A 13,399-nucleotide genomic window follows, 5' to 3' on the forward strand; every position below is an offset into this window, starting at 1 on the left:
TCTGTAGTACATTTTGTTTATTACATCTTGGCACTTAAAATATTTGGCTTTAAAGCGCATTTTAGCTTATGCAGTTAAATTACTCACTATATGAATTTGCAAATAATAGAAAATACAAGAGGAACTTGTAGACTAGGAGGCAACTTAAATTTGCTAAGTGAATATATGTATGAATGTTGTATTTAAATTAAAATTTATAATAGTGTTTGACCATTATTGTTTTAATTGCAGCCAAGAGGCAACAGAAAACATGGTGCATCATTTATCATCACTAGAGCAGTTACAGGTAAATATGGCTCGTTCTTATGTTTATGGCTCATGAGGATGTGTGGATTGCTTGCAAAATTTACAATTGCTGCTCTTTAAGGTGGCTAGTGTAATGGAAATAAAGTGCAGGGTGTGTTTTCAGGAAGGTGTTTTCTGATTCTCGATATTACTATGTTATTTTTATGTCATTTTTGTAAGCTTTCTTGTCTCCAGTAGCTTATTTTGGGACAAACTAATAAACCATACAGCTAAGAAGTGTAGAAGCTCTGTTGTGTTTTGCAAAATCCTGTTCAGGTGTTTTTTTGGGGGTGTTTGGGGTTTTTTCTGTTTGGTTGGTGGGTTTTTTGGGTTTGGTTTGGTTTTGGGGTTTTTTTTTTTTTTTCTCTTCCTCTGGAAGCGCTTGTGTTGGGCTGTTTGCTAGTAAGTTCTATAAGGAACATTTACATTCTGATTATATTTCATTACTGTTCAACACTTGGTTCATGCAGTAACTGAATTGCATTTTCATCCAGTAGGAATTTCTCTTAGAATTTCCAGAAATATGTAGTGATTTTTTTGGTCTGCCATTGGCATTTATTGTAATATAAGAATTCATTGGCCAAGGACAGAGGGTTATTAATACATTTGTCTTTTGTGCAAATTTCTGAGACTGTCAGTAAGCTGGAGATGTAATTTTTGCCTCTTTTTTTTTTGTTGCAGGTCCTGCATTGTTTTTGCTTCGGTACATCTGGTACAGGTAGGTTTGATGAAAATAGTGCTTAATATTTTTATTCGGTAATATTTTTACAGCTTTTTATTTGATGGGAAGAGTTACTCTTAATGAGAGTAAAATTGAGTATTTGTTTAGGATATTGTATCTCAGGCACTGCTTCTGTTATGTATATTTCTGATTTTGCCTATTTTTTTGTAATTTCAGCCCTGCAAAGTTTTCTTTGCCCACTGGACTGGTTCGTCTAGTTAGTAAGCAGATAAACTGGCACCTAGTACTTGCAAGGTAACCAGCTTACATGCTTTTCCATTTTTGGTGGTAGTGAATGTATTAATGGTTCCTCTTCTCCTCCCTCCGTATGCATTGACAACAATGCTAAATTAATATTGTGTTAAAGACATATTACTCTTTTTGGTCAAGGGCAGCTCTGGAAACTTTCACAGCCTTGAGAAAGAAAGTTCAGTCTGCTACCTAGGGGCTTGCATGCTCCTTCCCTCCATTTAATGCATCTCACTCAGGTCTGAATCATAGAATGGTTTGGGTTGGAAGAGACCTTACAGATCATTTAGTTCCAACACCCCTGCCATGGGCAGGGACACCTTCCTCTAGATCAGGCTGCTCAAAGAATATCCTTCTGGCTTTTGAGGTAAAGTGGCTTGCACTTCAGTCATTCTCAAATTCAAGTCCTGAGTTTGCTGAGTTCAAGACCTAAAATTTACCAGAATATGTAATATAAATTGCTTATTTTAAAATTTGAGGAAAGTGAATGCATACCCTCAAGACTTATTGAACAGTCTTCTTATTGAAGACATTGAGGAAAGTGAATAGCATACCCTCTGCTATTGGATGTGTAGAGAAGTGAGAGTTCTAAGGCTGGAATCAGGTAATTTTAGCAGCATCAGTGAGATCATTGGCTCTTGAAAATAAGCATGTATATGTACAGAAGAATGGTTCAGTGGCATGAAGGTAGTATGGAATGTTTTAGTTTGCTATGATTATAGCTGAACATGATCAGTGGTTCAGCAAGAGCTCTGTACTGTTGAGAGAGATGATAATTCTTTGAGAGAAGTGATCATCCCTTTGGTTGCACAGCATGCCAGTTGCAATGTTGTGTGTTAGGTACAAAGACAGGAGACCTGCAACTAAGGAGACTACTTAGCTTATGGAAGTATGGTATTTGTTTGTTCCAGGTAAAGCAATACATAGCTTTAGATACTGCTGTTATAAAATGATCCTTAAGCAAAGTTCGATTCTCACCTCCCCTGCATCAAGATTTTAGACATGGTTTATGTTCTCTTTGTGCTACTAGAGAGAATGGCAGATACATTTTGGTGGTATGAAGGGAATCTTATTACAGCAGTGTTTTGTTTTTTTTTTTTTTTTAATAAAGATTGGTATTTCCCAATTTGTTGTAGTTTATGAAACAGGAAATTTATACCTAACCTTGCAGAAAAGCACCTAGGGCTCTGGTGTACATTCTGTAAGGACTGGACTTTGAATGAATTTTTTTTCACTCTTCAATTTTTCTCTTTCAGCAATGGTAAATTGTTGGCAGTTGTTCAAGACCAATGTGTAGAAATCAGGTAACGTAGTGTTAACTATTGCGTCATGATCACAGTTGCGGAGTTCTGAGAGTGTTTCTAGTGATTTACTAAACATACTTGTGAAAGTAATCTGTAGAATAATCTTTAAATATATTACCATTTAGAAAGCTATCTATTCTTCTTAGTTCTTGGCCATTCCCCATTAAGAAACAAAGAAAAACTAAAAACAAACAACAAAAAAGCCCCCACCCACCCTCAAGATGCCACAGAATTATAAATGTTATAAATAAATTTTATGTAAGCATTTGTCTGTATCTCTCTCTTTTCAAGATGTGGAAGAAAAATCAAGATACTTCAAAATATTAAACCCAGATCATGGTATTTCTAACCTTTGCCTTTATGTTCCCTCTAGAAATTCTCTCCTTTTAAATGGGACAAGGAGTTAGTATTCTGCTTCTCTGTAGAGTAGCTGGCATATATAATACTTCACTTTATTTTGCAAGTAATGTGGATTGCTGTGAAGACTGATGCTCTCCCTTTTTCTCCTCCTCTCTAACAACAAGCTCTCCTTTGCCAGTTCAAGAACACATTTAGCTGTAGAACGGATCTTGATTGAGTGTGTTTACTTGCTTCACAAAAATCCATTTGCTAGAAGGTCAGACTTTCTATTTATATGTAAAAGAAGCAAGTGTATGAAAATTGTTCAATCAGAAGTGGTATGAACACAATAAATGTCAGCTTATAGACTATAAAATAAATCTTGTTTCAGATGTATTAATGTAACTATATTCTTGCATTGTTTCTAAAATTGTAACCTAGAGAATACTGACTTTGGTTGGTTTTTTTTTTTCCTAAAGTTACATGGTGAGGTTCTGAAATGCTGCTATCCTCTTTGAACAGCGTTACTACTAAATGAGGGATATTAGTATTAATGCGTTGGTACGAGGGTTTCTAAAATACTGTTGTTAATTACTGTAGCTGCCTAAGGATGAAGGCTACTTACCTACCTTTTCGAACAAGTAGTTAAATACATGGGAGCCTTTGAAGTGTGCTCTTAGAGTATTTTCAGTGTTCTGTTTATTCTGGAATATTGAATAGTGTTTTTTTCTTTTCTCATTTAAATCCACTGCAGATCTGCAAAAGATGACTTTGGATCCATAGTTGGAAAATGCCAAGGTATACAATATGGCAATCTCTACATCATCACTTTGTGTCATCACTGTTTATTATTAATGCATTGCTAAGTGGTTGTGCTAGTTTACTTCAAAGATAATGTTAAAACTTCTTAAAAGCATTGGGAAGAATCTCCTAATAATTTTGCTTTGTGACTAGCTCCATTGCCCTTCTTCCTCCTCTTCTTTTCATAGTGATTAATATACAAAGCCTGAATCTCGAATGAAATTGTAGTTAAAGTTAATAGGTTTGATAGACATAATGGATGTTGGAGGTGGGGTTTTTTTTCCTCATTGTGATGATGGTAGGCACCCTGCATTTTTTTATGCAGTTGACTTTTTGCTCTGTTCAAGGGATTATATTTATATTTAACTTCTTAATAATTTTTTTCTTTTTTCATAGTGCCAAAGGATCCCAACCCTCAGTGGAGACGAGTGGCATGGAGTCATGATTGTACATTACTTGCTTATGCTGAAAGCACTGGAACAGTGAGAGTGTTTGACCTAATGGGTAGTGAGCTTTTGGTCATTTCACCGGTAAGCGCTCTCTTAGATTAAATATGAATACAGTAGAACATTTTGTAAGCATAAAGGGCAATTTCCACTCTTTGGCCTTTTTTTAATCGTAACTTGCTTTGGTATAAAGGCTTACAGTATGAATACCATGCACAAATGTACCATGAACTGTATATCATATGATGGATATATTTTACTTAAGTCATGTGTAACACTTGCAAAGCATATCTTTTGTGCTGTTACCTCTAGTCAGAATCTTCATCTTTCTTTTCTTACTTAAAATTATGGTAGATCTGTGGTAGATTTGCAGGTACGTCAGACTGTGAAAGTATAAAATCACCCAATTAGTGTACGTGCACATAATTACAATTCGTAGCAGTAGGGTACCACATGGCTGGTAACATATTCCATGCCACTGCCCAGAACACTGCCTGGGCCTTGAGAAACAAGTCTTACAACAACATGGCACTCCTGAAAGAACTGAGACAGAAAAGGACTAATTTCTGAAACAACCTACAAATTGAATGGTACAATGGACTCTTAAAGACTCAATTGAGGGACTGTTAAAAGACTGCATTGGGATTTCTTTAAAATCAAGATAAAGTGCATTTCGTTACTAGTAGAACTATGAAATTTTACATTTTTATACAATATAGTAAATTTAACTTCCTAATTCTTTCAGTAGCGAAGTTTTATTTACTTATTTTTAACTCTCCTTTCTCTCAATGTCTGTCTGCGTTTTTGGGTAAAGACAGCAAGTTTTCCAGGAGATCTGAGTTATGCTATTGCTGGATTGATCTTTCTAGAATATAAAGCAAGTGCCCAATGGTCAGCTGAACTGCTTGTTGTTAATTATCGTGGAGAACTGAGAAGTTATCTTGTAAGGTAAGCATAAATTTTGGCTTGCTTTGAGAAGGTGCAGTGAACTTCAAAGGAATTCTTTCCACTCTTTAAAGAAGATAAATCTGAACTAACATATGTATTTTTTCCCCATACTTAGTGTTGGAACAAATCAAAGCTTTCAAGAAAGTCATAGTTTCAGCTTTAGTAGCCATTATGCCCACGGAATAACTACTGTCATTTATCATCCTCGGCACAGGTAAGTGTTTGGTGTGCTGCCTGCTAATAATATGGAAATGGTGAACAAAAGTGGCAAAATAATAATTGAAGTGTGTATGATAGGGGGAGAAAAAAAGTCTATTTTGATACTGGTATTTAGTGAATCAGAAATAACAAGTCATGTATTACTGGACCTATGGAAGAAGCTCTGGTTGGTGATTTCACTTTACTAATGGAATAGTAAAAATCAAGTTATGTCCTTTGCTGTTTGAGTACCTTGCATAAGCAGCATTCTTTAGAACATCAAGAATAGCTTCTAAAGACATTTCTGAATGTGATGGGGGTAAAGGCTGATGTATAAGCTTGGTTGCTTTTTTTTCTGTCTGGTTTTGCTTGCTGGACTGTTGGCCAGCCTATTTTCCCTAGTGTTCTGTCTGGAACTGCCAGGCTTTGGTATTTGGAGTTGTCTTGTGGTGTGTTTTCTCTATTAATAACATATTGGCTACAAAAAACAGACTTGAAAGGTGGACTAATTGACTGTTTGCTCTTGACCCAGATGTAGTTGGAATAGGTCCTGGTTAGCCAATTACTTATGTTAAAAAATCCGTCTACCTTTTTAATATTTACTTGTTATATTAACAAGATAAACTTGGCAACTTATTTTTCTGTATCTCTTCATTTGTAGGAACTAATCTTCCTTCTAGACACTTTTATTAGATATACTGGGATTGAATTTGTCAGCACAATATGTTTTATTACTGTACTGTTTTAAATGGAAATCAGATTTGCCTATAGAACAACCTCAGAAACTCATTGTTTAAAAACTTCTTCAGTGTTAAGTGAGCTGTCCTATTTATCTTAGGAAAAAATGGTTATTAATGAGAAGTAATGCTGTTCTAGCTTATTACTTTGAGAGATTAATTTTGAGTATGGTTTCTTCTAAGTAGTTTGTATCTAGTAATTCCACATAATTAATACGCAGTATACTTAATCTAGAGTTTTGAGGTAACAGGGGTGGGTTATGGAGCTTTGGTAGTGCTGTCTGACCAGACAACAGAACCTATCATTCTCTCCTTTAATCAGACTGAGGTTAGTGGTTCTTGACACTAGTTTCTAAAGTTATAGTTTTCTGCTCATGGTATTAAGAAGTAAATTGATTATAACAGTGTTGCAAAAAATATTGGTTACTACTCAAAATGTGGTCAAATAATTATTCTGACAATTATAATAGATCATTGTGCCTCCTTTTAATTTTTGGTGCCTTTCTGAGTAAATGATGTCAGAACTGTTAAACTTTTGTAATGGATGAACCCATTAAAAAGAAAATACATAGAAAAACAGTTGGTGTAATTGTCAGCCAGATACCATGATCATTGTTTTGTGTGTGCTAATGGCAACTTTGTCATAGAGGTTTAAAACAGAAGAGGGGGAGAAAAAAGGCAAATATTTCAGGTTTTGTTTTCCTTTTTTCCTCCCACCTGCAAGAGAAGCAATAACTTTGTTTTTCCTACCATTTTTATAAGATCTTAGCTTAACATTTTTAAAACTTGATACTAGTGTGAAGTAAAACAGCAGAAGTCCATCCCAGTTCTTTGCTTAGAACAGTTTATTCAAAATATTAGTAATTAAAGTTATCTTTTTATGGAAGCTTATGGTTGGTAATTTTTGGAGGGGTTCTATATTTCATATTTTCTAGGGAGAGAAATGCCTTTTCCTTCTGTAAAAAGATGTGGTTATATCTCCTGAAAAAAAAAAGTTTGTGTAATGCATGTGGCATACACATTCAGGAACTACTTGTTTTTATCAGGAAACTCTATGAGTAGAAATAGTCAGGTGATCATGGTATCTCATGCTATGTGCAGCCAGTTGACTTTATTAAGAAAGTTGAAAAATTGATACTTGAAAGAGTGCACAATTGGATGGAATAGATGGAAAGCAGAAAGAACTGATGTTTTACCCTTCATGTAGGCAGGTCTTTCCTGTTTTGAATTTCTTCTGAGATAGAAGACTTCTAAATTTGACATTAGAGAACTCTAAATTCACGAGCAGAGTCTCTTGCTGAAATTGTCTTGTTATCCAACAAAAACCCAAAAGGAGTTGAAGGGAGACAGTTTTCTTAAATTTTGCATTAAAAAAAATTGTAGATACATATGAACACTTCAGAGTTTTAACTTTCAGTAATGTGAACTTTGATCACTTAAACTCAATTTTGTCACTTTGTGCTTTTTTGTATTTTCTTTAGTTTCAGATGGTGAAGTATAACTGAAGTTATACAAGGCTTTGCTTGTAAGCCTTGACTTACTACACTCTATATTAATATATATTTGCTCATTATTTATTACAGTGCAATAAAAGAGCACTTAAGAACTTAATATGCTTAATTTTTTCCACTAGATACATGATAATTGCAAAGAGGATATGTCACTAGGGAATGTATCTGAATCTGTAGGAAAACTTGAAATGATAACTTTGGGAAAAAGTCTCATAAGGAGTTTCACTGCTGTTGGAAAGTGCTATATACCTTAATTTAGGTGCCTGATGTTCATGTTCTCATGTGATCCAGCCGTTATCTATGATGGAGTTTATGATGCACTTCAGTTGACAAAACCTAAATGTCTGCTTCAACTTGAACTCTTTGTAGGCTCTAACGGAAGGTTCAATAACTGCTTATTTTAAGTATCTTACTCTGGAGCTATATGTCTTCAGGGTTATCTGCAGTTGCTACAGAAAACATTTGGTATTAGAGCCTAAAATTTGTGATGACTTTCGGAGATGAAGGATCTTAGGTTCAGTTGGAATTTGCTTGCATCAAAGCTACGTGAAGAATTGCGTAGAAGACGCAAGTTTTTCTTGGCTGCCTCAATTGAACTTGCTGTTCTTGAGGCCACTGTTACACTAGTTATTTTCAGCCCAACTTTGTTAAAACCTTTGAAAGAGAGTGCAGTTCAGGTACTACAAGGGTAGCCGTTATTTTGAGACTGGAGGAACTCTGGAGATAATCTCATCCATTCCCTTTCACAACTGGGTCAACTCGGGCCAGGTTGCTTGGTGCAGTATCCCTGCAGTCCAAGACCTGCACACCCCTTAGGAGCACGGTCTTCGTCAAGGCCTCTGATGTGCTGGGGTAGCTGCTCCAGTGTGCATCAACACAGTTGCTGAGGACATACTCAGGGAGAGCTTCTGGCCATAACTTTTCTACAAAGTGCTGCATCCATTGGCTGTGCTCTAGGCTTGGCACTTACAGGACCTTTTTGTAGGACTTGTAAGGGTTCCCTTCCCTTACTAACGAGGAGTCGGGTGGAATAAAAGCTTTAAGTGCCTTATAATCAGGAACAGCTGTCAGACTTTGTTAAAAGTTCCTACAGCTAGCCAGCTTGCCCTTCTTGGCAATGGCAGGTATTGTGAAGTTCCTCAGAGACTTCCCAGGAGTTGCCTGACGATCCCAGAAATACGTAGAAGATTAAGAGGATCTAGAAATGGAGCCCAGAAAACTGCTGCACAAACTGCTGCAACTTAGCTCTGCTCTGTGTGGAAAACACATGCAAAGTAACAACAAATTATTTTAGAATGAAGATCTTCATTGTATATAAATAGTTTTAGACTAATTAATATGTTTTGCTTCTGTGAAAGGACTGAACAGTCATCATGATGACAGAAAACATATATACGATAGACAACATAAATAATTTGTTGCTCTGTTTTGGAAAATATGCAACACATACAAACCAAAACACAACAAAATTAATTACAAAAGGAAAAAGACAAAACATGAAACACTGTAGCATGAAAAGCTGTTACACCTCTTTCTGTCACTTTCAATTTACCATTACTAACGCATGATCATTACTTTCCATTTACTATTTTCACTTCGTTTGGAACTTCAGAAGCTTTCCAGAAAAACAGAATGTCTTTATCATGTTAACCAGGAAGAGAGTTTGCTCTTTCACCCTCATGCTAATTCTTTCCATTACTTCATTTAGATACTTGTGGCTTTCTTTCCATTTTAATCTTAAAAATAAACTTTATTTCCTCTAATCTTCAACACTTTCACTTTTATGGTTTCAAAGCTAATGCAACAGTGCATAGCAGTTCTAGGTCCAGTTTACAGATCAGTCCTAAGAACCCTAAGGATGTTCAGTCTTCAGGCTGTCCAATCTTTTAAGTCTTCCATTACTTAATAATTCCTCTAAATTGTCATATGTTTGGTATGTCTTCTTGTTGAAGACAGCTTGATAATTAAATAAAATGGGATGATAGCCAGCTAAACATGAGCCAGGTTGTGCCCAGGTGGCAAAGAAGGCAAAGAGCATCCTAGCTTATATCAGAAATAGTATGGCCAACAGGACTAGGGCAGTGATTGTCTGCCTGTACTGGGCACTGGCACCTTGAATCCTGTGTTCATTTCTGGGCCCCTCACTACAGGACAGCCCTTGGAGTGCTGCAGTGTGTCCACAGAAGGGCAACAAAGCTGGTGAAGGATCTAGAGCACAAGTCCTGTGAGGAACGGCTGAGGGAACTGGAGTTGTTCAGTCTGGAGAAAAGGAGAGTCAGGGGGCACCTTTTCACTTTCTCCAACTACTTGAAAGGAGTTTGTAGTGAGGTGGGCGTCAGTCTCTTCTCCCAAGTAACAAATGATAAGACAAGAAGAAATGGCCTCGAGTTGTGCCGGGAGAGGTTTAGGTTGGATTTTAGGAAAAATTTCTTCACTGAAAGGGTTGTCAAGCAGTGGATCAGGCTTCCCAGGGATATGGTTGTGTTGCCATACCTGGAGGTATTTAAAAGATGTTTAGATGTGGCGCTTGGGGACATGGTTTAGCAGTGGATTTGGCAGTGCTGGGTTAATGGTTCCAGTCGATGATCTTGCAGGTCTTTTCCAACCTAAACGATTCCATGATTCTAATACTGAAGAGGTACATTGCTTACACATGCTATTCAAGTTAACAGTTTTAAGGATTCTGGAACCTGGTCTGCACTACTTATGGTATATTTCCTTGTCTCTCTGGTAGGAATCCATTTGTTCTTTAAGTGGTAACATGGTTTCTTCTTGGTATGCTACAGCAAGAAACCACTGGGTTATGGATGTTTAGCCAGAAATTTTGCATGATCTAAAGTTAAAGAGCACTTCCTTGAGGGAGAAGTATTTACTCTTAGCTGTGCTATGCTTTACTTTCTGACGATAACGACAGTGCAGAATTGTCCATTTTCCTATTAATTATGATGGTAGACTGAGAGTCTTCTATTGCTGTTTTAGAGGAAAATGGTGAAAGTGATTCCTATTTTGCTGTCTTGGGCTGTGCTTTACACCACCAAATAACTAAGAACCTTAAGACTGTGAGCATCCTTGGTATATATCATCTTGCTGTATGTTTGTGAATAGTGTGAAACCTGGGAATGATAAATTTTACTGACCTCTTAATGAGGATTAAAGGTGAAAGGAAATGTCTTTATTTTTCTTCTTTTTTTTTTTTCCCTTCTTTCAGTTGTCTCTTGCAGGAAATGTTTTGAAATGCACCGATTACAGCTGAGAGCTATATAAGCAGCAGCCACTAGGTGGTAGAGCATTTCAAGAGTAACACCGACTTCAAAAATTGGTGGAGTGTTCTGGGGGCTGAACCTCTGGCTATTCTAATCTGTGCCTTTTTTGCAGTTAGTTTTTTGATGGGTTGTTCACTGATATGATGCTTCCAAACAAACTTAGACATCTGTTCTCAAAGCTTTCATCAAAATAATTGTCAGTTATATATAAAACTGTTTGTTAATGAGGTGAAAGGGCTTCAAGGGAAAATATTTTAATACATATTCATACATTTTAGTGGCAATCAGCAATGGTTGTAAGACTTCCCTCAAAGTTTTAAAAGTATCATGTACTGTGTGTACTGAAATTATTGCATGCACATTTATAATTGGTACAGTAGCTTTAGAAAACAAAATTGAGAAACCTTGACACATTTGGTTCCTCAATAAAAGTAGTTTTTATACCACATCTAAATAAATGGAAACCTAATGCTTGAACAGAATGACCAGAACTTTTCCTAAGCTTAAGCTGTAATTGTTAGAATTCTTTGAGGGTAGGAGAGAAACTCAAATTGAGGTGAGACATATTTTAAATGTTGGGAATTATGCCTTAAATGCCACAAATAACAAGTGTTGCTCAAGTCTTCTTGAACTTCAGGGTGTTTATTCACAAAGTTTATTGGGGCTGTTAGGTATTTTTGTATACTTCAGTCTTTTTGGTTATTGCAAGCAAACTGCTCTAGTTCTCAAGGCAATTAAAAAAGACACTTTTATGTGGCAGTATATAAAACCATAACATACCTTAATATATTTTACAGACTTCTCCTTGTAGGAGGCTGTGAAACAGATGAGGAGGGAGTATCTAAAGCAACTGGATGTGGGATATCTGCTTGGAGAGTTCTGTCAGGCTCTCCCCACTATAAAGAGGTCACTAGCTATGAAGATGATGTTAGAACAGTAAGTATGTTTCCTTATTCTGCTGGATGAATATTTTTACTGGCAGAATTATCTAAGTGGCAGTTTAATAAAAATTTTTTTTGAAAGAAGACTTTAATACGTTGTTTTGCTATTTTGTAAGCTATGATGTGAACTTCTAGTAAGTTATCTCTTCCCCCCCAGCATCTCTGTTTTTGCTGTTTTTGAAAGTATGATTTGAACTTTTAAGGTCTTGACTATCACTTGTGGTTTAAAAAAACCAAGCAAACAACAGAACAACAAGAAACAACAACAAAAGAATTGTTGCATGGAAATATACAAACTTGTTGGTGTACTGAAATATGTTACTTGTCTTGGTTGGAAGAAGTTCCAGTTATTTTTGTCTTTTTATTACGTCATAACAAAAGGCAGCTTATCACAAATAAATCATAGAATCATACAATAGTTAGGGTTGGAAAGGACCTTAAGATCATCCAGTTCCAGCCCCTCTGCCTTGGGCAGGGATGCCTCGCCCTAGACCTTGTTGCTCAAGGCTCTGTCCAACCTGACATGTTTCATTTTAAGTCTGACTCTTGATTTCTTTTGTTTCTAGTAGAAGTAAATGTTTGATTTGGTAACAACTATATATACTGAAATCAACTTACAGTATATGAGGATAATATTCAAGTGTTTACTCTTATGTAGCTATTGCTTTGTATTAAAAGCAAGTTGTTACTTTTATTGCAAATGTGTAATGCTTTTTCATGGCATGATACATACCTAACAAAATGGGCAAAGTTATACAAACTGGGTTTTATTATCCTTGCATTATTTTAAATTGGCAGTCTTACGGAAGTTTAAAGAATCCTTTGGAGCAGTTCTGTTACTTTAGATATGACTTAGTTTTTGGTGGTAAAACCATGTATGAGATTGTCTTTCATTGTATGATATGTTTCTGTTCTTACAGGCACAGAGAAGAGGATTATTAAGGATTATGAATTTAAGATTTTACAGCAGGCGGGGAACAGAACAGGTATTAAGGCCTAGGTCTACCTCAGAAATGTCTTTTATTAACATAATTGTCTATTAATGACTGCCTGAGACACTGATTGAAAGTGGGTTTTAATTTATGCAAATAAGAGTTAACATTTCTATAAAAATATTTAAAAAAAACAACTTTTAGCATTAAATGGAGTAGCTTGCCATTTGCTTGTTTTTTAAAAAATCCAATTATTTCTTCTGCTGAAGCTTGAATGACAGGTTTTCAGCATACTGACAAGAACAAGTCTAGAATGTAGAGTTAGTTACTAACTGTGAACTCTTATTCAAGAAGGAAGGGGTAAAAAGCCAACTAGTTACTTGTTAATGAATGTAATGATCATAGCCTTTTAGGTGTGTTATATAATCTGCAAGAAAAGAGTAGATTGTGATGATGTTTCTCAAATATACACCTGAGAGAGAAATAAGAAAGACGAAGTCCAACATTTTGCACTACCCCACTCACACTATAAAACAAACAAAAAGCCCTTGCCTTACAGCCCAAAATTTTCATACAATATAGAGAAGAAAAAAATGAGTGGATTCAGACTAAGAATTCATGGCTTAAACAGGGCAGACACGAAGAATGTGGATAAAGAAATGGCTGGATGGCTGCTCGCAAAGAGTTGTCATAAACGGCTCGATGTCCAGTTGGAGACCAGTAA

General features: G+C 36.0%; 1 protein-coding gene across 1 annotated transcript; it reads left to right on the plus strand.

The window, feature by feature from the left end:
• Positions 1-231: 231 nt before the first annotated feature.
• Positions 232-12,729, plus strand: LOC104405542 (neuroblastoma-amplified sequence-like; the record flags this gene model as incomplete). The annotated part of the gene is made up of 9 exons (XM_010014278.1): positions 232-286; positions 967-1,003; positions 2,512-2,559; positions 3,653-3,696; positions 4,096-4,229; positions 4,960-5,093; positions 5,209-5,307; positions 11,600-11,742; positions 12,664-12,729. Coding segments are annotated over 9 exons (760 nt in total), but the record flags the coding sequence as incomplete, so codon positions are not given.
• Positions 12,730-13,399: the final 670 nt, after the last annotated feature.

The sequence above is a fragment of the Nestor notabilis genome, unplaced genomic scaffold, assembly GCF_000696875.1.
Source record: "Nestor notabilis isolate BGI_N333 unplaced genomic scaffold, ASM69687v1 scaffold11745, whole genome shotgun sequence".
In the NCBI taxonomy this organism is placed as follows: Eukaryota; Metazoa; Chordata; class Aves; order Psittaciformes; family Psittacidae; genus Nestor; species Nestor notabilis.